Below are 25,997 nucleotides of genomic sequence, written 5' to 3' on the forward strand. Positions count from 1 at the left end.
GACAGGTGTCTTTTATACAGGTAACAAGTTCAAACAGGTGCAATTGATACAGGTAATGAGTGCAGAGTAGGAGGGCATCTTAAAGAAAAACTAACAGGATTGTGAGAGCCACAGTCACAGTTGACGTGTATCTACGATAAAAATTACAGACCTCTCTATTTTTTGTAGGTGGGAAAGCTTGCAAAATCGGCAGTGTATCGAGTGCTTATTTTCCCCACTGTATATATATATATATATATATATATATATATATATATATATATGTATATATATTTATATTAAGCCTATATCCCAGAGCAAACACTGTATACTATCAAAAACACGCAATTGAACTGAAATATAAAAAAATATAGCTTTATTAATTTTCAACAGTAAATGAGTCTTAAAAAATTAGTTCCTTAAGGGATGATATGGCAACATTAACAGATGCAGTATGCAAGATGCTATGTTCCTAAAGATCATAATACTAGTCGATTAACTTTGATCTGAATTACACATTGTAGTCCAAAAATAACCAGAAAATGTATTCTTTATCTGACAACACTTCTCACAGATGCTGCATGATAAAGTTACCAGGAGTGAAGAGATTACCAACATAAGCGACCACATAATACCAGTATAGATGTTTTCCATTACTGTATTTTATATTGAGTGCTGGTTCCTATCAGAGTTGCCAACCATCTAGAAATTCTTGGATAGTCTGTAAAAAAATAAGACAGTTTGTTCCCGTCTGTAAAAACTAAACTTTTTTTTCAAGTTGGATAAATTTGTAGAGATTATTACTGTGATTATCATCATTTTACAGTTGACAGTGAATGCAGCTAACGTCCCTACATCAGAAGTATGGGCTGTAGACATATGTGGTTTTCCACATATGTTCGCTGTCCTTGATTTTTCAATACATTGTGCAGAAAAAATAGAAAAAAAACTAATTGGCAACCCTGGTTCTGATTGGTTATGTGCTGATTGAATAGAGGTTCCTGCTGGGATGATGCCAAATCCCAGATGAAAGCTCCACCAAAATGCGCATAGGAGGCAGTGCCATCTTATCTTTTAATCTTCGGTTGCACTTTCATACATTAATTATTGCCCTTTATATTAGCGGCTATGCATTTTTACCTTTTTTGCCACCCCTAAATTTTCCTAGATATAATTTTGTGAGCAGGGCCCTCACTCCTCTTGGTATTTATTGAACTATGTGTGACTCTGTAATTTCTTATCTGGTACATGCCCCCTCTGAATTATAAAGTGCTGAGGAATATGTTGGCGCTACAGAAATAAAAATCATTATTATTATTATTATTATTTATTTTTAGATCACCATTGATTCCATGGTGATGTAAATGAGAAGGGATTATGGACAAAATACAAATATAAATTACAGAGAGAAAACTAACAATGACAGACTGGTACAGAGGGGAGAAGGCCCTGTCCTTGCGGGCTTACTGTATGCATGTGAATTGTGTGTTCATGTTTTTGGATACTTAAATTACTGTAGTTTATTGGGTATATATTAACACTTATTATAGGTACTCCATATTTTATCAGCAAAAATCTAGTTTTATTAAAAAACCTAATTATGTGTGTGTTTACTTATTTCAGATAGATACTGACTGATTTGAAAGTCAGAAACTACCTAAAAACCTTTGTTTTTTTGTACCTATTTTTCAATGGAAGCGTGCTGCCATCTTGTGGATGGCACAACTTCTCACTGATCCCTTTGCACCATGTATATTTCTAATGCATATGTACAGGCAGAGAGACCAGAAGCTCCCGGGTCCATACTGCTTCTTTATTAGAAGACTTTTTCCTGCCTGTCTTTACCTTCACTATATATCATTGTCACACTGGTCTGTGCTCTGATCGGAGTGAAAGCCCTCAAATTAGAGCAAAGACCAGTGTGATAGGGATAGACAGAGAAGCTGCTGACAGGCAATTTATTGCGAAATCTCTGACTAGTGAAAAGAGATACCAGGAAGTGTTCCCATTCACGTAACTCCTGGGGACACCTCTGCACTTTCTGAGAAGACAGGTCACTGCCAGTCCACCAGTGATAAGTATAATGCAGTTGCCCCTGCCTGTTAGCAGCTTTTATAGTCACTGAAGACAGATTTTTTCCCATGAATTGAGATCCAAGGGGTAATGTTCCTCCTTGTGGAGGGTGACATGTCAAGCCTCACATGCCGAGGTGAGTAGACTCTTAAGCTTCAATGCTCCTCTGGGAAATATGTAAACTGTCACTTCAGAGAGGAAGAGGACTAGAACTCTAGTGCCACCTATAGGAAGTAGCAATTCTAAAAGTCAATATCGACTCTTTAATGACAAAGAGGAGCATTGCGGCTTAAAAGTCTCCTCACCTTGGTATGTCAGGCATGACATGTCACTCTGCACAAGGAGAAACGTTACCCCTTGGATCCCGGTCAGGCGCCTCTCACCCAGCCAAACCAGATCTTACATTTTGCACTGATGAAGGGCAGTACCCTGAAACACAATATCTGCAAATTGAGATTTTGATTTTGGCTTGTTAGAGAGTCGATATTGACTTCTAGGATTGCTATTTCCTATAAGTAGCAGTAGAGTTCTAGTCCTCTTCCTCTCTGAAGAGACAATTTTCATGCCCATGAATTGAGAATGAATGTCCAGGAGGAGAAAGAAGCAGATTACTCTAATAAGATATTTTGCAAAAATTTCTTATTACTTGTTCAATTGATTAATAAAAAAAATACAATATTATTCTTTAAATTGCTGTGGTCCATCTGGCAGACACTCAGCACTTTGCTGGCTATATTTTGACTAAAATGTATTATTCAGTTTATGACATTATTCACTTTAAGAGCAAAGTCTGTAGAATTAGACAACTCTAACACATAGGAGACTAAAAAATTATTGCTTCTCAATTTCATATAACTCCAGAAACCTCTACATACGAATATGTGAATATCATTGACATCTTTTTTTATATCCTACATATTCAAATTGAAGCTACAAGTATTTAAATCAAGTTTTGTGTTGTAAATTAGCAATTGTTTTTCTTTTGATATCACAATCTTTATTAAGATGAAATTAATAATCTTGCAATTATCACACTTGCAGTTGGGGCTCGTACTTTCTATCCTTTCAGGCAGAATTTTCAGCAAAGCTCTTAATCATCAGAGGCAGGATTACAATGACAGCTAACACCCCTTCACTGCTGATAATGCAAGATCCACCAATCCGAGTAAGTGATGTCACAATTGACCCTGCTCCTCCTTCCTTCACAATGTCTTTTACACTTGCTCCCCAGATGCTTCAATACAAATGAAAGAGTCAGTAGCTAATGTCTATCTTTTGTTTTTTTTTACTGAAACAACAGGAAGTTAGAGTCTAAAAAATTCCCAGTGGCCTGTGTGATAATTGTAAGAATTTTAGTTTTCTTATTTTTTATACACATTATGATATGAGAAAAAAAATACTAAAATTAGTAATAAAAATCCCACAAAAACCTTATTTAAGCATCAGTTCATTTTTTGACAATATCTTCTGTTTTAAAGTGAATCCGTCACCACTCACCAGGTTTTTGCCGTCTAATCTGAGATCAGCATAATGTAGAAGCACAGACCTTAATTCCAGTGATGTGTTACTTATTGAGATCCTTGCTGTAGTTCTGATAAAATCATAGTTTTATCAGCAGGAGATTATCACTAGAGGACTAGTAAATCTGATACCAAGTAGTTTGCCATATTCATGAGCTTTGTATAACCCCGCCCCAACCACTGATTGGCAGCTTTGTGTGTATACTGTACATAGGCAGAAAGCTGCGAATCAGTGATCAGGTTATATAGAGCTCAGCATTCTGAGAACTGGTAGATCTCGATCAGATAAAACAGTGATTTTTTTTAAACTGAGCAAGTAGCCCAGTAAGTGATGCATCACTGGAAGCAGGGTTTCTGATCCTATATCCTGCTGCTCTCAGATGGGGTAGCCAAAACCAAGAGAAAAATTCCCTTTAAATGCTTTTCACGTTAGATTTACCAGGTGTGATAATGATAAATCACAAAAGATACAGATATCTATTACAGTATCTAGAGATACTGTATTTGGTTCTTTCTAGCAGACTTAGAATTTGTCTTTCCTGGGGTGTGCATCTACAGGGTGCAGAGGTAGCAATCACTTTTACTTATATAGCACATATGTACAGGTGTTCCAATATATTTAGTTTAAAAGCTAAGGAAGACTTTCTCCATCTGCTATTGAACAACCGAAGCAGAAACATTAATGTATTGATTATTGTTTCCTATTTTTGTCTGATACAAGAACCAGGCATAACATAACATATACATAAATGCAACAAAAAGTAAAAAAAAACTACTTATCTTGAGCATTACAAGGAAAAATGTACATGTGAAATGATTCTGTTTGTCTCATGCAGTTTATATGCATTTTTATGCCTATAGATTCTATAGTGTATATAAAAAAGTTCCAAACCAAGTAAATCTCTTTCTTTCACAATACTGCTGTTTCAATGTAAAGCCTGATTTCTTTCATGGATTCCAGTCAGGTGTGGATGAAATAGAAGAAGCATTACGAACAGTTTTTGACTTTTATCGATAGATTTTCAGATCGGTTTCAAATATAACAAGAGACCTGCCTGGACCAACAAGCAGATTCTGGGCATCTCTTCAAATCCTTTAGTGCACTTAGCATGACAGTTCTCCACCTTAGGTCTCCATACTTGGGTTCTTGACCATTTCTTGACCATTTCCATCCAAGTCCATGTAAGGGGCAGAGAATCTCATAACATCTGGCTTACAGCGTCAGGTTTATTGTCTTCTGAGACAGAGTCTTCTTCTTTGTCAATTTTATTGCATAAATCCTCATTGTCTTTCAAGCTGAATAAAAGTCGTAGTATGCTTGGCCTCATTATGTGTATCAGCAAAAGGATCATGCTGATAATAAGGCAAAATAAACCTAGAATAGAAGATAAATTGGTAATATATAATTAATACTGTCTTGCCATAAAAAAATAATTATCACTGAACTATAAAACCAGAGGTAACCAAACAGATTACTTTATATATTTATAAAGAGCTTCTGATAAATAAGATCCGGGAATCGATTGGTTACTATGGGAAATTGTTATACTTTGCATCAACTTTGTTAAATTACTACCAATGCTTTTGTTTGCAGCAGTTTTGACCTCTATGGTTTTTTTTTATAATTGGAGCATGTTCTAGGTGTGTGATTTTTTTTATTTTAGGAATTTTCTACTGATAGATCCAATTTTTAAGGCAGTTTTTAGTGCATTTTTAAATGGATTTTCCAGCCATCCTTAGAATAGGTCATCAATATCAGATTGATGGGAGTCTGACACCAGGCACCCCCACCAATCAGCTGCTATTAGCTCGGGAAGTGGGATGTAAACATTGAAGGGAGCTGAACGGAAAAGCTGTTCTGCTGACTTGTACCCTGGGTGCGGGTTGTAAATACAAAACTAGGGCAGTAAACCAAAATTTTACACCTATCTTCACTTATTCAATAGCTGGTGCTAAAGGGGTTGTCTACTACTGAACAACTTCTTAAATGATAAAGTACCTGAAATTTAAAAAAAAAAAATGATTTACTCAACTTTCTTGACCAGTGGAGTTCTAGCAATGTCTACACTGTATCTCCTGGCAGTATTATATAATAATATTATAATTGTGTTACATGACTACTACAGCCTTTACAATTCCATTAGACGAAACAGTTCTGTCTGACTGAAGTGAAGAGATTGAACTTGATTAATGGCTGCTGATTGGCTGCAGTGGTTACGTGACATACAAATGCTAAAAGGCCAATGGGAGTCACATCAACAATATTGCTGGAATGGCGCCTGTCCAAGGGGTGAGTTTTTTTAATTGTATTTGTGGCACTCTAGATGTTTCTTGTTGCCCAAACGATGGGCAGCATGAATCAGATCGTGCCTGTATATTTGCATCCTGCTATTTTTTTCTCTGAAACGCTCTGATGTTTTCAAAAGAGATATAGCTAGAAGAACCATAGTCAGGGGCGGAACTACCGCCCGTGCAGCCGGTTCATTGAACGGGGGCCCCGAGGGAGAGGGGGCCCCTCCAGCCTCCAGCAGGGCCGCCATCAGGGCATGACTGCCCTGACTCCAGTATGGGGCCCGGCCGGTAGGGGCCCCCTCGGGGGCCCCCCTCTTGTGCGTCTCTCTCCTCATGGGGCCCCCGGCCCCATGCTATGCGCCGGGTCCGGGACATTTCAGCGCTGAGCTGCGCTGTTGCAGCAGCGCCTTCATGATTCCCCTGACTTCCGGTCATGTGACGGTGCCGTCACATGGCCGGAAGTCAGGAGAACCTGCTGTCAGCGATTTGGACGAGCGCCAGGATTCTGCAGGGATCGCATGGGGGTAAGTATAACAAGTTTTATTTTTTTTAAAATACAATTAACTAGGAGTGGAGAGATGGGAGAAGCACATGTGTGTGTGTATGTGTGTGTGGGGGGGGGGGGAGATGGGAGATGGGAGATGCACATGTGTGTGTGTGGGGGGGAAGATGGGAGATGCACATGTGTGTGTGTGGGGGGGGAGATGGGAGATGCACATGTGTGTGGGGGGGGAGATGGGAGATGCACATGTGTGTGTGTGGGGGGGGGAGATGGGAGATGCACATGTGTGTGTGTGGGGGGGGAGATGGGAGATGCACATGTGTGTGTGGGGGGGGGGAGATGGGAGATGCACGTGTGTGGGGGGGGAGATGGAAGATGCACATGTATGTGGGGGGGGGAGATGGGAGATGCACATGTGTGTGGGGGGGGGAGATGGGAGATGCACATGTGTGTAGGGGGGGAGATGGGAGATGCACATGTGTGTAGGGGGGGAGATGGGAGATGCACATGTGTGTAGGGGGGGGGATGGGAGATGCACATGTGTGTAGGGGGGGAGATGGGAGATGCACATGTGTGTGTGGGGGGGATGGGAGATGCACATGTGTGTGTGGGGGGGATGGGAGATGCACATGTGTGTGTGGGGGGGATGGGAGATGCACATGTGTGTGGGGGGGGGTGGCAGATGCACATGTGGGGGGGGATGGGAGATGCACATGTGGGGGGGAGGATGGGAGATGCACATGTGTGTGGGGGGGGGGAGATGGGAGATGCACGTGTGTGGGGGGGGAGATGGGAGATGCACATGTGTGGGGGGGAAATGCACGTGTGTGTGGGGGGAGATGGGAGATGCACATGTGTGGGGGGAGATGGGAGATGCACATGTGTGGGGGGGGGGAGATGGGAGATGCACATGTGTGGGGGGGATGGGAGATGCACATGTGGGGGGAGATGAGAGAGGTGCACATGTGGTGGAGGGGGATGAGAGAGGGGCACATGTGGGGGAGGGGGATGAGAGAGGGGCACATGTGGGGGAGGGGGATGAGAGAGGGGCACATGTGGGGGGGAGGGGGTGAGAGAGGGGCACATGGAGGGGGATGAGAGCTGCACATGGGGGGGTTTGAGAGCTGCACATGAGGGAATTGGGAGTAGGGGGATAATGAGCTGCACATAACGAATGTGGGGTGGGGGAGAGTAAATGATAAATGATGATGGGGTGGTGAGAGCACGGACATGATATAATGAATTGGGGCAGGGGGTGCATGTAAATATTGAATGCGGGGAGCAGGAAGTATAGAGTAGGGGGCGTTGCGGATGCAGGAGTGTGACTGGTAACAAATTGGCGGAAAGAGTAGAGGTTCTAATTAAATTATATATTAAGTGCCTATTTACAGTTAATGGGGGCACAGTGGTGGATTACAATTTATATTTGGAATGGTAGGTTGCCTAATAACTAACCATATATTGATGGTGGATGCACGTCTGTATTCAGCTGCGTAATGTAGAAGTTGGGGAATGTGCTCTAGATAACTGTGTTATTTTATGCAGAGACGAGTCCTGGCTGGAAGACGTGATGGCGGTCTGTGCTGGATGAAGGAGAAAAGCGAAGATGAAGGACTTCACCTAGAGACGTCACCGGTGAGTTAGTCTATTACATGTACACTGTGTATAATGTCACTGGTGATCACTGTATTACCTGTACACTGACACTATATACAGAGCTCCTGTGTATAATGTCACTGGTGATCACTGTATTACCTGTACACTGACACTATATACAGAGCTCCTGTGTATAATTTCACTGGTGATCACTGTATTACCTGTACACTGACACTATATACAGAGCTCCTGTGTATAATGTCACTGGTGATCCCTGTATTACCTGTACACTGACACTATATACAGAGCTCCTGTGTATAATGTCACTGATGATCACTGTATTACCTGTACACTATATACAGAGCTCCTGTGTATAATGTCACTGTATTACCTGTACATTGACACTATATACAGAGCTCCTGTGTATAATTTCACTGGTGATCACTAGATTACCTGGACACTTACGTTATACATACCATGTATAGAGCTCCCGTGTATAATGACACTTATGGTAATATTAGTAATGTGGTGGTAATATTAGTAATGTAGTGGTAATATGTGGTCTGGTCATGGTGTGGCAGTTTTTCTCCCTTCTGTGTGGTATTATTCGGTCACTATGTTGTGGTAATATGTGGTCTGGTCATGGTGTGGCGGTATTCCCTGTATGTGGTATTATTGGTCATTTAAAAAAAAATGTATATGACACATTCCCTTAAAGAAAACTAAATAAAAATATATCTAAAAAGAGTATTGGATATTTTAAGAAAATTTTAATAGGTTAGAGTAGGGCCCGCCCAGAAGAGTCTACCTTATCGTGGTGGCGGCTTTAAAAATCTTTTGGCCAAAACAAAAGCTGATGGCTATGTATGTGGCGCCGTCACATGGCCGAACGTCAGGAGAACCTGGTGGCAGCGACGTGGACGAGCGCCAGGATTCTGCAGGGATTGCATGGGGGTAAGTATAACAAGTTTTATTTTTTTTAAATACAATTAATTAACTAGGAGTGGGGGGAATCAGAGATGCACGGGGGGGATGAGAGATGCACATGGGGGGGGATGAGAGATGCACATGGGGGGGGATGAGAGATGCACATGGGGGGGGTGAGAGATGCACATGGGGGGGTGAGAGATGCACATGGGGGGGTGAGAGATGCACATGGGGGGGGTGAGAGATGCACATGGGGGGGTGAGAGATGCACATGGGGGGGTGAGAGATGCACATGGGGGGGTGAGAGATGCACATGGGGGGGATGAGAGATGCACATGGGGGGGATGAGAGATGCACATGGGGGGGATGAGAGATGCACATGGGGGGGATGAGAGATGCACATGGGGGGGATGAGAGATGCACATGGGGGGGATGAGAGCTGCACATGGGGGGGTGAGAGATGCACATGGGGGGTTATGTTTACATAACTTTGTTGCCTTATGAAGGGCAGGGGGGGCCCCCCAAAATTTCTTGCACAGGGGCCCACTACAGTCTGTGTCCGCCCCTGACCATAGTCATGAGGCTAGTCCGCTCCTGCACCCAGCTGGCTCTTCCCAACACCATTACAGGTAATTAACAGGTCTCTCTCATGGCGAGAAATCTGTCATTCAACTCTAGCATTGCTGGGAGAAGCCGACGGGGGAGAAGCCCTTCAGAGAAAAATACACCTGGATACAATTATGCAGTCGTGATCTGATTCATTCTGTCCATAGTTTGGGCAGCATGAATCAGCTGACAGGTACCTTTTAAGAAGGGGTTGTCCAGTTACACCTTTTGGCTCAATTATATTTTTCTGCTAGAGGGTATAGTTTATGCATTGTGTTAAAAAATGCTACATCTGTACTGAGCCGATACATGTTGCACATTTCGTCTCCAGTTCTAGTTATGAACATAGCCAGAGTAGTTGCAAAAATAACTGTACAATGTATAAGTACTAGATTTGGAAAATAAGGCTGAAAAAAATACCTGTTGCAAAGCTCAACCAGAATGAAAGTCCAAATCTTTTCCGTAGAACATTGCTCCCAAAGTGAATACTGCATTCAGGTGCCTGTCTGACTGTTGCAAATGATGTGAGTGATACCATTATGCACATTGCAGTCGCAAACAGCATGTAGATTCCATAGACCAGGAATGGCATGCAGAAAAGGACATTGCTGAGAATCCAGAAGCAGAATGCAGCCCTATGATAAAGGAATTATCGAAAGCGTAATGTTAACTTTTCTGGACCATTACAAAGTCAGCCAGTCAGCTTTGTATGTCATTGAGGTTATTCATTGCAATTGTTATTGTCCTATAAATACTGTATTTCGCTTGGTATACACCAATATTTTGCAATTTTACATTTACATTTGTCTATAGTCTACTTTTATGAATAGGCTCCATTTCTTATAAAACCTGAACCAGAAACTGCCAGCAAAGTACACATTTTATAAATGTTCTACAATAGGTTTAGTAACCAGCATGCCTTCAAAAAGGCAAAATGTAACAATTTCTATTCTGCATGGGTTAGACATCAAAATTTAAAAAGTTATTAGGCAGAGGCATATATTCCAACTTTTAAAGACAGAGAAAGGGACATGTATTGCAGAACGAACACAGTAAGTATTCCCCTACTGGAGCCTCATAGTGTCCCCAACCACTATGATATAATATAGTTTTCATGGTCCCAGTAGAGAATGAAGTTGCAAAAAAATTTCCTCCACACACAATATGATATTTCCACACAGAATTCTCCCACAAACACAGTATATTGCCCATTAATGCCCATAGCAATATATGATGCATCCACAGTGACCCTAATAAAGTATGATATCCCCAGTGATCCCCAGCACAGTATAATGTCCCCACAACTCCCTAACACAATCCAATGCCCTATATTCCCCACACACAACTGTCCCCACAGTACACCTACACACAGTATGATGCCTCCACAACCCCACTCCCCCACAGTTTGATGCATCCACAGTACATTCCCCCATATACAGTATGATGGCTAAAAAAGCCCAGCTGCAAGTTCATGCTGTGGATGGATTAGCTTGAGTCTGCCTCCAATTATATGGGTAGTTAGGACCAATCTGTGATTAAAACCGCTATATATATATACACTGCTCAAAAAAATAAAGGGAACAGTCAAATAACACATCCTAGATCTGAATGAATGAAATATTCTAATTGAATACTTTGTTCTGCACAAAGTTGAATGTGCTGACAACAAAATCACACAAAAATCATCAATGAAAGTCAAATTTATTAACCAATGGAGGCCTGGATTTGGAGTCACCCCCAAAATTAAAGTGGAAAAACACACTACAGGCTGATCCAACTTTGATGTAATGTCTGGCAGTGCTCCTCCTGTACTCCCTTGCACAATGGCGGAGGTAGCAGTCCTACTGCTGGGTTGTTGCCCTCCTACGGCCCCCTCCACGTCTCCTGGTGTACTGGCCTGTCTCCTGGTAGCGCCTCCAGCCTCTGGACACTACGCTAACAGACACAGTAAACCTTCTTGCCACAGCTCGCATTGATGTGCCATCCAGGAGGAGATACCACAGGAGACCATCCGCAACCTAATCAGGAGCATGCCCAGGTGTTGTAGGGAGGTCATACAGGGACGTGGAGGCCACACACAATATTGAGCCTCATTTTGACTTGTTTTAAGGACATTACATCAAAGTTGGATCAGTGTGTAGTGTGTTTTTCCAATTTAATTTTGGGGGTGACTCCAAATCCAGGCCTCCATTGGTTAATAAATTTGATTTCCATTGATGATTTTTGTGTGATTTTGTTGTCAGCACATTCAACTTTGTACAGAACAAAGTATTCAATGAGAATATTTCATTTAATCAGATCTAGGATGTGTTATTTGAGTGTTCCTTTAATTTTTTTGAGCAGTATATATATATATATATATATATATATATATATACAGTACAGACCAAAAGTTTGGACACACCTTCTCATTTTAAAGATTTTTCTGTATTTTCATGACTATGAAAATTGTACATTCACACTGAAGGGATCAAAACTATGAATTAACACATGTGGAATTATATACTTAACAAAAAAGTGTGAAACAACTGAAAATGTGTCTTATATTCTAGGTTCTTCAAAGTAGCCACCTTTTGCTTTGATGACTGCTTTGTACACTCTTGGCATTCTCTTGATGAGCTTCAAGAGGTAGTCACCGGAAATGGTTTTCACTTCACAGGTGTGCCCTGTCAGGTTTAATAAGTGGGATTTATTGCCTTATAAATGGGGTTGGGACCATCAGTTGTGTTGTGTAGAAGTCTGGTGGATACACAGCTGATAGTCCTACTGAATAGACTGTTAACTGCTTTTTTTCTTGCCATAATACAAATTCTAAGTAAAGAAAAACGAGTGGCCATCATTACTTTAAGAAATGAAGGTCAGTCAGTCTGAAAAATTGGGCAAACTTTGAAAGTGTCTCCAAGTGCAGTTGCAAAAACCATCAAGCGCTACAAAGAAACTGGCTCACATGAGGACATCCCCAGGAAAGGAAGACCAAGAGTCACCTCTGCTTCTGATGATAAGTTTATCCGAGTCACCAGCCTCAGAAAAAGCAGGTTAACAGCAGCTCAGATTAGAGACCAGGTCAATGCCACACAGAGTTCTAGCAGCAGACACATCTCTACAACAACTGTTAAGAGGAGACTTTGTGCAGCAGGCCTTCATGGTAAAATAGCTGCTAGGAAACCACTGCTAAGGACAGGCAACAAGCAGAAGAGACTTGTTTGGGCTAAAGAACACAAGGAATGGACATTAGACCAGTGGAAATCTCTGCTTTGGTCTGATGAGTCCAAATTTGAGATCTTTGGTTTCAACCACCGTGCCTTTGTGCGACGCAGAAAAGGTGAACGGATGGACTCTACACGCCTGGTTCCCATCCTGAAGCATGGAGGAGGAGGTGTGATGGTGTGGGGGTGCTTTGCTGGTGACACTGTTGGGGATTTATTCAAAATTGAAGGCATATTGAACCAGCATGGCTACCACAGCATCTTGCAGCGGCATGCTATTCCATCCGGTTTGCGTTTAGTTGGACCATCATTTATTTTTCAACAGGACAATGACCCCAAACACACCTCCAGGCTGTGTAAGGGCTATTTGACCAAGAGGGAGAGTGATGGGGTGCTACGCCAGATGACCTGGCCTCCACAGTCACTAGACCTGAACCCAATCGAGATGGTTTGGGGTGAGCTGGACCGCAGAGTGAAGGCAATAGGGCTAACAAGTGCTAAGCATCTCTGGGAACTCCTTCGAGATTGTTGGAAGACCATTTCCGGTGACTACCTCTTGAAGCTCATCAAGAGAATGCCAAGAGTATGCAAAGCAGTCATCAAAGCAAAAGGTGGCTACTTTGAAGAACCTAGAATATAAGACATATTTTCAGTTGTTTCACACTTTTTTGTAAAGTATATAATTCCACATGTGTTAATTCATAGTTTTGATGCCTTCAGTGTGAATGTACAATTTTCATAGTCATGAAAATACAGAAACATTTTTAAATGAGAAGGTGTGTCCAAACTTTTGGTCTGTACTGTATATATATATATATATATATATATATATATACACACATATACATATATATAAATATATATATAATTAGAGGCTATCAGCTCAGGAGAGGTATTATATTAGGTTAGTTCCCCAGCAAAAGAAGATCACTTTGTCATTGGCTGCTGGGCACACATGAATTGGCCAATAAATGCACTAAGTATCTTTGTTTTATGGTATTTTCTAGAGCAGCAACGCCCTTCCAATTTCATTTATTTCATGTTTGCATGCTATAGCATTACAGAGTGCAGCTTTAATTTATTAGTAACATAAGGAGGTGGCTCTCTTAGCTAGCACCTGTTCACACTGGTTTTTCTGTTTGGAAGTGACGGTCAGTCTTTTTATATTTGTATACATAGGGTTTCTGACTGATCACTCCACCCATCAGCCTATGGCGGTTTTAATCACAGTTTGGTTCTAGCTACCCATTTGATTAGAGGCTATCTGCCCAGGAGAGGTATTATATTAGGTTAGGTCCCCAGAAAAAGAAGATCGCCTTGTCATTTGCAGCAGAGCATACATGAATTGGCCAATTTATGTACTAAATATCTTCATTTTAGAGCAGCAATGCAATTCCAATTTCATTTTTTTTCATGTTTGCATACTATAGCATTACAGAGTACAACTTTAATTGATGGCTAGTTTACTGCTGTTACCAAGAGTGGAATATTAGTGAACCATACACTTAGAAATAAAAATCTTACCACATTATTGCTGAGGAATAGTATGTAGATATGCAGTATTGCTGATGCAGACTACATGGGCTATTACTGTTGAATTTTTCAGCTACATACAATACTGGACTAGGAAGACCCATTTCTAATCCTTCACGGTAATCTATATCATAATGTGTCCTTGTCTCCCAAGAAAACCATTCATTGTAATTGATGGTCTCATTCAGTTGGTGCACTGGATTTCCTACAAAGAAATGAACAGCTAAATTCAGGTTTATGCTGTGTTGCTTTTAATCCATCCTTCTATAACTGAAATCATAAAAACCTCAGGCAAACATATTTTTTTTTGGATTAAGTCAATTCATCTCTAGGCAGTTCCTATGTAATATTGTTAATTTTAACCTTTGCTTTTTGGACAATAATCTTCCACATTCTCTATCTTTAAAGGGTTTTCCGGTCTAAAATGAAAAGTCTGCAGTCACTCTGCACTGTGCACTGCACTGAGTGCTGCGAGGACTTGCTATTCTCTACCCCAGGAATGGAGGTCAGGTATGTGATCTGCATACTCCCAGGCAGAACCAGTCTAGTCTACGCCACTGCTCCTGGTACCTGGCACTGGCTGTGGTGCCAACATCACATAGACAGCGTGTTAGCCAATCAGTAAGCTTAGTGTCTCTGAAGAGGGCATTCTGTCTACTCTGCCGCTCTGGAGTCTGCGCTGCCACCATAGCCAGTCATCGTGAGCAGGGGCAGAGACTCTCCTGTGGACCCAAGGGAGGTGAATACAGCCCAGTTGGTTGTTTTATTACAAACTGCAGCCAGAGAAAAACCTTGATTGAAATGAAACAACACTGTCAAAGTGGTTGTTCGGTCTAAAATGAAAACTCTGGAGTCAATCTATGTGACTGCAGATTTGTGAATCCTCCCAGCACACGCACTTTGCGCTGCGAGAATTCGCCGCTCTCTGCCCTGGGAATGGAGGTCAGGTATGTGATATCCATACTCCATGTGATATGCATACTCCCAGCCAGAACCCATCAAGTGGGCATGGCTTTGCTCTATACACTTGTAGAGAATGGCGAGAACTTGTAGAAAACAGAGAATCCACACAACGCACAGTGCGTTTTCTGATAGAATTCACAAATCTGCAGTCACACAGAGTGACTGTAGTTTTCATTTTAGACCAGACAACCCCTTTAATAGGGTTGTTCCATTTCAATTAAGCTTCTTCTCTGGCTGCAGTTTGTTACAAAACAAAAACTGGGCTGTACTCACCTTCCTTGGGTCCACAGAAGAGTCTCAGCCGCTGATACCAATGACTGGCTTTGGTGGCAGTGGAGTCTCCACCTTGTCAGAGTGACAGTGTAGACAGAATGCCCTCTTCAGAGACACTATGTTTATTGATTGGCTGCCACGCTGTCGACATGATGTTGGGACCACAGCCAATGCCAGGTACCAGGAGCAGCAGCAAAGACTCACTAGTGGACCTGGGGAAGGTAAGTACAGTGCGGTTTGTTGTTTTAGGCTGCGTGCCCACGTTGCGTATTACAAGCGTATATGCTGCGGAATTTCCGCAGCGTAAACGCTTGTAAAACGCATGTATATCTGCACCCCATGGTCCCCAATGGCATTCCGCAATGTCAATGCCCATGCTGCGGATTTTTCCGCAGCGTATATGCTGCGGTCAAAAATCCGCAGCATGTTAATTAATTTTGCGTTTCCGCATGCGGAATCAATGTGCGGATGGTACCCAAGTCTGGAGGAGAGGAGACTCTCATCCAGACCTGGGTACCAAAGAACCTGTAAAAAAAAAGAATAAAATAAAGTTTATACTTATCTTCTGATGTTTTCCCTCTGTCGCGCTGTTGTGTGAAGGACCTGCCACGTCATTGAGTCATGTGACCCATCACATGACTCAATGACGTCACCGCAGGTCCTGCACACAACAGCGTGAGCAGCTCAAGACTACGGACGGGGCAGAGAATGCATCGGTAGGTGAGTATAAACTTTGTTTTTTTATTTTTTACCATTCTGATTCTTTTTTTTTAACATTTACTTGGTCACACTATATAAATCCATGCCGGTTGCATGGATTTATATAGTGTGAACAAGTTGTCAAGCTCTTTTCCAAGTGATGCTTAAATCACTTGGAGAAGTGCTTGATAACCCGCATGTGGAAATGCATGCAAAGACGCCTCACAAACGCTTCTACCTGGCGGGAAAACCGCATGTAAAATCCGCATGCAATTTTCCCACCAGGGAGAAGCATAAAAAATATGCGTCAGTTCCGCAACGTGGGCACATAGCCTTAGAATAAACTGAAACCGGGATAGAAACTCAATTGAAAGGGAACAAGCCTTTTAAAAAATCTACCTCCTTTATCTGTGTGGTCTTTTTCTTTAAAGGTGGCAGAAAATATGTATGCCTGATATTCTAGTAACCCAGTCAACTGTATGCTTAGATTTGTCTCTAGTCTACTGTAGCTGCATCACACATCTTTAACCTAAGAATATCAGTTTGGCTGTTAAAAGTATATACTCGTTTCTGGTATCTGCAGTGCCCCGCCCAGTGTCTCTATCTTCTGCTCTGACCTCAGCATTTGTAATATGTAGAACTGAGTATTTAAAGGGCTATTCTTAACTTGTGTGTTCAGCAGCATGCTCTTGCATAGCCTTTAACTTCCTTGTTTCTGGGGGGTGGGAGCGGTCACTCTCCCTTGAGTGATAGTTATAATTCAGTATCTTGATACTATTGCAGGGTGAGTTTCTGCTTGTTAGTGTGACTTGTCAGTGCTTGTTCTAAAACCTAAACTTTTATCAGAGATAACAGTGCCTTTGAACCAAGCTTGGGAAAGTGAAAGCAGTTATTAGGAGAACTGCTCTGAAAACTATAGTAGGTTTGGTGATTTTGCAGGACTGACAACTGAGAATGAAGGGGAGGGAGGTAAGCAGCTTACTTCTGAATAGAAATTAATTGGCAGAAGAGAGGTGGTTGGAATTTCTGGAGTTAACTCCTCTCCTAGAGCATAACTATTGCTACACTCGGTCAGGCTCTGGTGGTCGATCTCTTTGGTAACAAGCTGTACATTATGTAAGATAAATGCTCTCATTGGAGGAGAATGAAATCATATAGAATGAGCAAGCAATTGCAAACTTGTTTATTTTCATGCTATTTAACTATCTAAAACAATTTAATAACAAGAGCCTAGCCCTTTAAGTAGTTTGCAGTGAAATCTCTTTAAAACAACACTCATTTCTGATTTCTGCACTTCCCAGTGTTTATACAGTATGCTCTGCTCTTCCCCAGTATTTGTAATATACAGCACTAAGTATATTAAAGAGTATTCTCAGCTTGTTCCTTGAGCAGCTTAGAGCTATGCAGTCTCCTTACTTCTTAGTTTCTGGCAGGGTTGGCACTACTCCTTGAGTGACAGTTCTGGTTTGCTCAGCACAAGTTCTGTTGTAACATATTCAGCTATCTATGGTCTACATTGCTATCACTATATTTCCATATAGAAATAATAGAGCATTTGAAAAAGTACGCAGTTTGGGACAATGAGAGTAAACCTTGATTAGGAGATCTAATCTAAAAGCTGCAGATGGTTGCAGCTGGTAATTTTGCAATATTTATAACAGTGCTTGTTAGGAGATGAGGGTCGGGGGACATTAACAGCTAAACTGCAGTATAAAAATGGCTAGCATGTTAGGAATTAACCTCTCCCCTTTAATGTAGCTATGGTGCACACCCAGCCAGAGTCTGGGCAGACATTGATAGCTGAGCTTCATGGAAACCAGCTGTACACTATGAAAGATAAATGCTCTCATTGCAGGAAAATGACAGCAGTTAGAAAAAGCAAGTCAGTTGCAAACTTTTTTATTTTCATGCTTTCTAAATGAAGGAATATAATATCTTGAGAATACCTCTTTAAGTTATTTTTCTGTCAAATCTCTTTGAAACAAGCTCCTTCTCATTTTACAATTATTACCAAATAAATGATTTTGTTCTTAAAAATAAAACTCATTAACCATAAAACTGACAACAGACCCAGTACTAAGTAATAATATACTTTTTGCAGAGGCGTTATTGTAATGAAAATGTATTACCTGCTAGGGTTATATTCACACCTCTTAAGCCAACCCATAATCCAATGCTGGCATTTACCATGGCATTGCTGAATGATTTATACACTGTTGTCGTGGTCACAGATCCAACTTCCCAGTCACGAGTGAAATTAACAGCTGCAAATCATGTTAAAAGAAGAAATTATCAAATCATTTTAAATTTTTGGTTTCATGCATTCCCCAGTCTAAAAAGGAAACTATATTTTCATTTATTAAAATATAGTAACCTGGGAAGGGGGTAATACCGATGGAGCGTCCTAGGCTACTAATATTAATCCCCAGCTGTATACCTAGCCTTTACTAGCTATTAAAATGGGGGACCCAAAAAAAAAATGACGTGGGGTCACCCCTATTTTAATAGCTAGAAAAGGCTAGGCAGACAGCTGGGGGCTGATATTAATAGCCCAGGAAGGGTGCCATGAATATTGGCCCCCTCCCAGGCTAGAAACACCAGCCGTCAGCCGCCCCAGAAATGGCGCATCCATAGGTTGCACCAATTCTGGCACTTAGTCTCGCTCTGCCCACTGCCCTGTAGCAGTGGCAGTGGGGTTATAGGGTTGGGTTTGATGTCAACTTATAATGCCAGTTGTCATCAAGCTCAGGTTAGTAATGGAGAGGACTCCCCCATTACTAACCCCATAGAGATGGTGAAATGTAAAATAAAGACACCCACACCCAGAATAAAATATTTTACTTGAAATAAAGACAGACACCTTTAATGTTCTAAATTAAACCATACTTATCATCATGTCCATTCTAGTTGAAGCCATTGTCACCTGCAATGAAAGTAAAATAATAAAGCAACTTCATCCTCACCTGTCCGCCGTAGTCCAAATATCGAGGGTCCCACAATGATCCCATGAACAGAACGGCCACATTGTATTTGATGGCAATACACTGAAGCTCATTACCGGCAAATGAGGTCAGCGCATGCGCGGTGAGCATTTTCCCATGCTTGCGTCAATGAGTTGAACTCAGTTCAACTCATTAACGTCAGTGCAAGCATGGGAAAATACTCACCGTGCATGCGCTGACCTCAATACACTCAATGAAATTCAGTGTATTGCCCGCAAATGAATAGAGCGGTCACATTTTACAATGTGGCAGTTCTGTTCATGTGATCATGGTGGGACCCTCACTATTTGGCCTGCGACGGACATGCGAGGATGAGGTTGCTTTATTATTTTACCTTTATTACAGGTGATCATGTGCTTCGGGGATTAGCTGTAAGGTGTAGGTGAGTATAATGGGTTTTATTTTTATTTTAATTTTTTTTATTAATTTTAACATTTTTTTTTACTTTGAGCACAGGCGCAAGTGGATGAGAGACTAGTGCTCCCATCCAGCGGCGCCTGCGCTCGCTGTATCCAATGGCAGTAGGTGCTGTCTGATGGTGGTAGTAGTACCATCAGCCAGCGCCTATGACCTGCAGTTAGCTTTTTACCACCGGTCACTGTCACAGCTGTGGGATCATGCTGACACCTGTCAGCATGATGCCACAGCGCTCTGACCGCGGTAATGCTATTACCGCCGATCAGAGCCTGTATTTCTTGCGCTGTAATGCAAATGACAGCATGGGAAACCAGGTATATTCGGCTTCCCCATTCACATGAATGGGGTCCATGTTCGGGTTCGGGGTTCGGGTACTTTTCTGGTATCTGAACCAGAACTTTTAATAAACTGTTCAACGTTCGGCTCAATTAGCCGAACCCGAACAGTCACCGGTTCGCCCATCACTAGTTAGGAGGTTTGCAGCTGCTCTGGTGGTGGTGAGGTGGAAGCAGGGTAAGTTCAGTCTGAAATTCAGAAAGTGGTGTAAAATCATATTTGTTGGGGCACAGAATTCCAGGGTATAGGGGATACCTCGGAGAGGTGATTGGGTGAGGATTGAATAAGTGTGGAGGAGAGAAGGATATCTTGAGAGGATGGGAGATTACGTTAGATATCGGGGGATTAGTTAGGAGATATACAGAGGAGACAGATTATGGATGGCTTTGTAGGTCAATCTGAATAGTTTGAACTGGATATGTTGGGGAATTGGGAGCCAATGAAGGGATTCCCAGAGGAAAAAAGCAAAGGAGTAGTGAGGAGAGAGGTAGAACAGTTAAGGATGGACTAGGGAGGTGCAAGAGTCATATAATGAATACACTGTCATGCATGTATTTAAAGAATAAAACTAATTTCGGGCCATTATATGACTTGTATCCTGCATTTTCAACATTTTTCTCCTTTGTAGTCTCTACCTTTCAATTTGTAATTGTAATGTGCAGGTGGATATAGAAGAACTGCTATGAAGTCTCTTATACACAATACACCACACAGAAAAAAGATCCCTGCTTTCCTTAGTTAGCACATAGACTGAATTAGCAGCATGGATGAAATTATATACCAATCCTGCTCAGTGTGAATATAATTCCAGTGCAGCACAATCTTTCTGTGTCTCCCTCTGTGTGTTTTTCACTTTGCGCCTCACTGTTTCTCACTCTCCCCTCTCCGCAGCAAAGGCAGAAGTACTATTGGCGCAACATGTGCAGTCACACAGAGACATAAGTTGGTTCACTTCCCCCTCCAAAGCAGCAAGCAGCTTCTATGCTGTTCTTGCAAAGGGTCCCACTTTTGTCTGTGACTGCCCCTGCTACATGGAGTATAATATGCAATACAACGTAACACCACAGCAGTGTGTTGGTAGTCTGTCGAGTCTTGACTCGCATTATTATTATTATTTATATGGAGTTTAGCTATTTCTACATAGTAGATGGTGAGTTCAGAAGAAGAAGAAGTAGCTTATAAGAAAAGAAAGAAGCAGTATTCTCTGATAATATACAATGGCGTGAAAAATTGTTTGCATGCTTCCTAATTTCTTAAATGTTTCAGATCACAAAACAAATTTTAATATTAGACAAAGATAACACAAGTAAACACATGTAGTTTTTAAATGAAGGTGTTTATTATTAAAGAAAAACTAAATCCAAACCTACAGGGCCCTTGGAGAAAAAGTGATTGCCCCCTAAACCTAATAATTGGTTGGGCCACCCTTAGCAGCAACAACTGCAACCAAGCATTTGCGATAACTGGCAATGAGTCTTTTAAAACGCTCTGGAGGAGTTTTGGCACACTGATCTTTTCAAAATTGTTGTAATTCAGCCTCATTGGAGGGTTTCCGAGCATGAACCTCTTTTGTAAGGTAATTCCACAGCATCTCAATCGGATTAAGGTCAGGACTTTGACTCGGCCACTCCAAAGTCTTAATTTTGTTTTTCTTAAGCCATTCAGAGGTGGACTTGCTGGTGTGTTTTGAATCATTGTCCTGCTGCATAACCCAAGTGCGCTTCAGCTTTAAGTCACAAACAGATGGCTGGACATTCTCCTTCAGGATTTCTTGGTAGACAGCAGAATTCATGGTTCCATTTACGAGCAAATCTTCCAGGTCCTGAAGCAGCAAAATAGCCCCAGATCATCATACTACCACCCCCATATTTTACTGTTGGTATGATGTTCCTTTTCTGCAATGCTGTGTTACTTCTACACCAGATGTAATGGGAAATATACCTTCCAAAAATGTAAACTTTTGTCTCTCAGTCCATAGAGTATTATCCCAAAAGTCTTGACGATCATGAAGATGTTTTCTGGCAAAATTGAGATGAGCCTTTATGTTCTTTTTTCTCAGCAGTGGTTTTCGTCTTGGAACTCTGCCATGCATGCCATTTTTGCCCAGTCTCTTTCTTATGATGGAGTCATAAACACATTTTTCATCCGTTGCTGCTATTAGAGGTAATCATGTATATTTAATTATTGTCAATAATTACTGTTAATCAAATTTGGCTGGTATACAAATACATTTATTTTCTTATAGAGGAGATCCATATGTAATATTTATTGTGAGCATCCCCCTCCCCCCTCCTGAGCTGTATTTTAATTATGTTTTATACATTTTGAATATTTTTCTTGTTGTCTGTTTTTTATTTGTCTATGTTTAAATGTAATAAAATATATATGGATTACACTTGTCAATTTTGTAGTTCCTTTATACCTTTCTTGTTGTGGTTGGTATTCAGAGTTTGAGGTATTTTGGATTTATTTTTTGAAATTTGTGGTATTTCCTTCTCTTTATAGGATTTGTTGTGACAGTAATTAGGCCTGTGTGTTGCTAGGGAAATTGAACTGAGCTTCCCAAAGATGTGATAAACCACAGTTAATTTATATTTTAAGGGGTGGGGGCAATCACTTTTTCACACAGGGCCCTATAGGTTTGGATTTCTTTTTCCCTTAATAATAAAGACCTTCATTTAAAAACTGCATTATGTGTTTACTTGTGTTATCTTTGTATAATATTTAAATTTGTTTTGTGATCTGAAACATTTAAGTATGACAAACATGCAAAAGAATAAGAAATCAGGACGGGAGTAAACACTTTTTCACACCACTGTATATTACAAGGTTTCTTATATTCACCTGTGCTATTGATTTGTACAAAGCTTATTGACAGTACAGTTCTCTTTTACATTCTATGTTCATCTATATTACGCAAAATAAAATACCAGCAAGAAACTGAAAGGAACTCCCTAGTTCCAGTCCTGTTGCCTTAGAAGGGTTCTACAGGATTAGGAAAGCATGATTGCTTTCTTTGAAACACAATGCCACACATGTCCACAGCTTGTGTGGCATTGGTGGCTGCTTAGCCCTATTGATTTTAATGAATCAAAGCTGCAATATCAGACATGGCCTATGGCCAGGTGTGGAGCTGTTTCTGGAAGAAAACAGCCATGTTTTTCTAATTGTGTACAACCACTTGAATCAGATGTCATTTCAAAACAGAGGGAAAGGAGATATTTGAGTCTTATAGCAAACATTATATGTTGAAGTTTTATTTTCTCACATTTTCCAGCAGATTTTATACAGAGTTTTTCAAGTTTGTTAAAAAGAAAAACATGTTCCAGTGATAGTCCATTTTAAATTATACAGCCATAAAATCTTTAAAGTGCAATTAACACATTGCTCCACCTACAGTAATTATAAAATTAACTGCATATTCTGAACCAGGAAGTGTTTGATAATGTACCATTCACACACCCATGCTGCACATAAAAATACATCCAGCTCAATTGGCATAATGGTTTGAACATTGCTATCTGCTCCAAATTGTTCTCCTTTCTCTCCTCTACACAATTAAGGGCATACTCTTCTACAGAGCACCTTCTTCCACATGCCAGCTGTGTTCCCTACATGTGGAAGAAGGTGCACTGCTCAGATAGAGTAGAAGTTTTTGGGCTAAATGCAAAACACTATCTGTGGCAGAAAACTAACACTGTATATCACCCTGAAAACACCATCCCCACTGTCAAACATGATGGTAGCAGGATCATGCTGTCGGGATGCTTTTCTTCAGTAGGAACAGTGAAGCTGATCAGTTGTTGGCAAGATGGATGGAGTGAAATACAGAGCAATACTGGAGGAAAACATATTAGAGGCTGCAAAAGACTTGATTCTGGGGCGTAGGTTCACCTTCCAGCAGGACAACGATTCTAAACATACTGCCAGAGGTACAACGGAATGGTTTAAATCAAAGCATATTCATGTGTCCGGACCTAAATCCCATTGAGAATCTGTGGCAAGACTTGAAAATTGCTGTTCACAGAAGAACTCCATCCAATTTCACTGAGCTACAGTTAGTTTGCAAAGAAGAATGGGCAAAAATTTCAGCCTCTAGATGTGCAAAGCCATCACTGCTGATATATTATACTTGTGTATGGATTTTATTTTCTGTTATTATATAATTAACCCCTTAAAAGCCCAAGACATACTAATACGTACCTGTGCCCTGGGCTTTAAGAGCCAGGTACATATTAGTATGTCCTGTTGATTTTGCCTGCACACAGGCTGTGCGGGCGTGATCGCCGACGGGTGTCAGCTGATTGTCACAGCTGACACCCGCTACTATGTGCTGGGAGCGGTCCAGCACCGCTCCCGGCATGTTAACCCCCACAATGCAGCGATCTAAGTCGATCGCAGCATTGCGGGGGCAAGGGGAGGTGATCGCGATACTCACCTCTCCTGCCGGAGTCCAACGCTGTCTGCCTCGGCTTCCCGGATGTTGCCATGACGACCCGATGTCGTCATGACAACATCTGGGTCACCAGACAGCAGGAAGATACTTTGGTCATGCGCAGTTGATGACCAAAGTATCTTCTGCATCTGCAGCGCTGACACCCTGTATATCACAGGAATGGTGCTCCATCCCTATGCTATACAGGCGATCAGAGTAAAAAAAAGTGAAAGTCACATAGTGAGAAAAAGTATAAAAGTAAAAAAAGTGTTAAATAAACATTTTTTTTGTAAAAATATAAAAAAAATAATAATCCACCAAAAGTAAAAATATAATGTACCCATCAATAAATATTATTATGAAAAAAAATAAATAAATAAAAGTACACATATTTGGTATTGCCATGTCCAGAACGACCTGACCTATAAAACTGTCCCACTAGTTTATAGTTTAGTGAACATGGTAAAAAAAAAAAAAACGAAGCAAAAAACAATGCTTTATCATAATACCGCCAAACAAAAAATGGAATAACACGCGATCAAAAAGACGAATATAAATAAAAATGGTACCACTGAAAATGTCATCTTGTCCTGCAAAAAGCAAGCTGCGATACAACTCCATTAGCCAAAAAATAAAAAAGTTATAGCTCTCAGAATAAAGCAATGCAAAAAAATATTTTTTTCTATAAAATAGCTTTTATTGTGTAAAAGCGCCAAAACATAGAAAAACTATATAAATGTGGTACCGCTGTAAACATACTGACCCGAGGAATAAAGCTACTTTATCAATTTTACCACATGCGGAACAGCATAAAAAAAAAACAAAAAAAAAAAACAACAATTCCTGAATTGTTGGTTTTTGTTTATTCTGCCTCCCAAAAATCAGAATAGAAAGCGATCAAAAATTGTCACGTACCTGAAAATGGTACCAATAAAAACGTCAACTTGCCCGGCAAAAAACAAGCCATTACATGACTGTTGGCCAAATATGGAAAAATTATAGCTCTCAAAATATGGCAATGCATAAACTAGATTTTACAAAAAAAATGCGTCTTTTAGTGTGTGACAGCTGTCTATCATAAAAACCCGATATGTTTCTGGTATTGCTGTAATCGCAGCGACCCATAGAATAAAGTCATCTAATCACTTTTACCGCACGAGGAACGGCGTAAAAAATAAACTCTAGGGTTAGGGTTGTACTAGGGTTAGGGTTGCGGTTAGGGTTAGGCTAGGGTTAGGGTTGTGGTTAGGGTTGCTCTAGGGTTAGGGTTGGGCTAGGGTTGGGCTAGGAGTTAGGGTTGTGGTTGCGGTTAGGGTTGGGCTAGGGTTAGGGTTGGGGTTACGGTTGGGGTTAGGGTTAGGGTTCGGCTAGGGTTGGGCTAGGGTTAGGGTTGGGGTTGGGGTTAGGGTTGGGCTAGGATTAGGGTTGGGGCTGTGTTAGAGTTGGGGTTAGGGTTGGGATTTTTTTCAAAAGTAAAAAAAAACCTGAATATCGCGGGTGCTCGAGTGACATGCTCGAGTCTCCGCCCCATATGCTTGGCAGCCAAAAAACCTCATGGGGATTGCCTGCCATGCACGAGCGATCCCCGCATGTTTTTTTTTGGGTGTCTAATATCCGTGAACCATGCGGGCGGGGACT

The 25,997-nt window shown here is 41.1% G+C and overlaps 1 protein-coding gene across 1 annotated transcript in view; it reads right to left on the bottom strand.

The window, feature by feature from the left end:
- Positions 1 to 333: 333 nt before the first annotated feature.
- The window catches only part of LOC141166324 (dual oxidase maturation factor 1-like), an 82,665-nt gene continuing 57,001 nt past the window's right edge, over positions 334 to 25,997 (bottom strand). Inside the window, exons 5-8 of the mRNA XM_073652894.1 lie at positions 18,299 to 18,433; positions 14,226 to 14,439; positions 9,916 to 10,130; positions 334 to 4,947 (exon numbers count right to left, since the gene is read on the bottom strand). Coding sequence (XP_073508995.1) covers positions 4,772 to 4,947; positions 9,916 to 10,130; positions 14,226 to 14,439; positions 18,299 to 18,433 — 740 coding nt within the window. The 3' untranslated portion in view covers positions 334 to 4,771. The remainder of the gene's footprint in view (positions 4,948 to 9,915; positions 10,131 to 14,225; positions 14,440 to 18,298; positions 18,434 to 25,997) is intronic.

This window comes from Phyllobates terribilis, unplaced genomic scaffold (assembly GCF_046119375.1).
Source record: "Phyllobates terribilis strain yellow unplaced genomic scaffold, ASM4611937v1 Scaffold_11__3_contigs__length_659146591, whole genome shotgun sequence".
NCBI lineage: Eukaryota > Metazoa > Chordata > Amphibia > Anura > Dendrobatidae > Phyllobates > Phyllobates terribilis.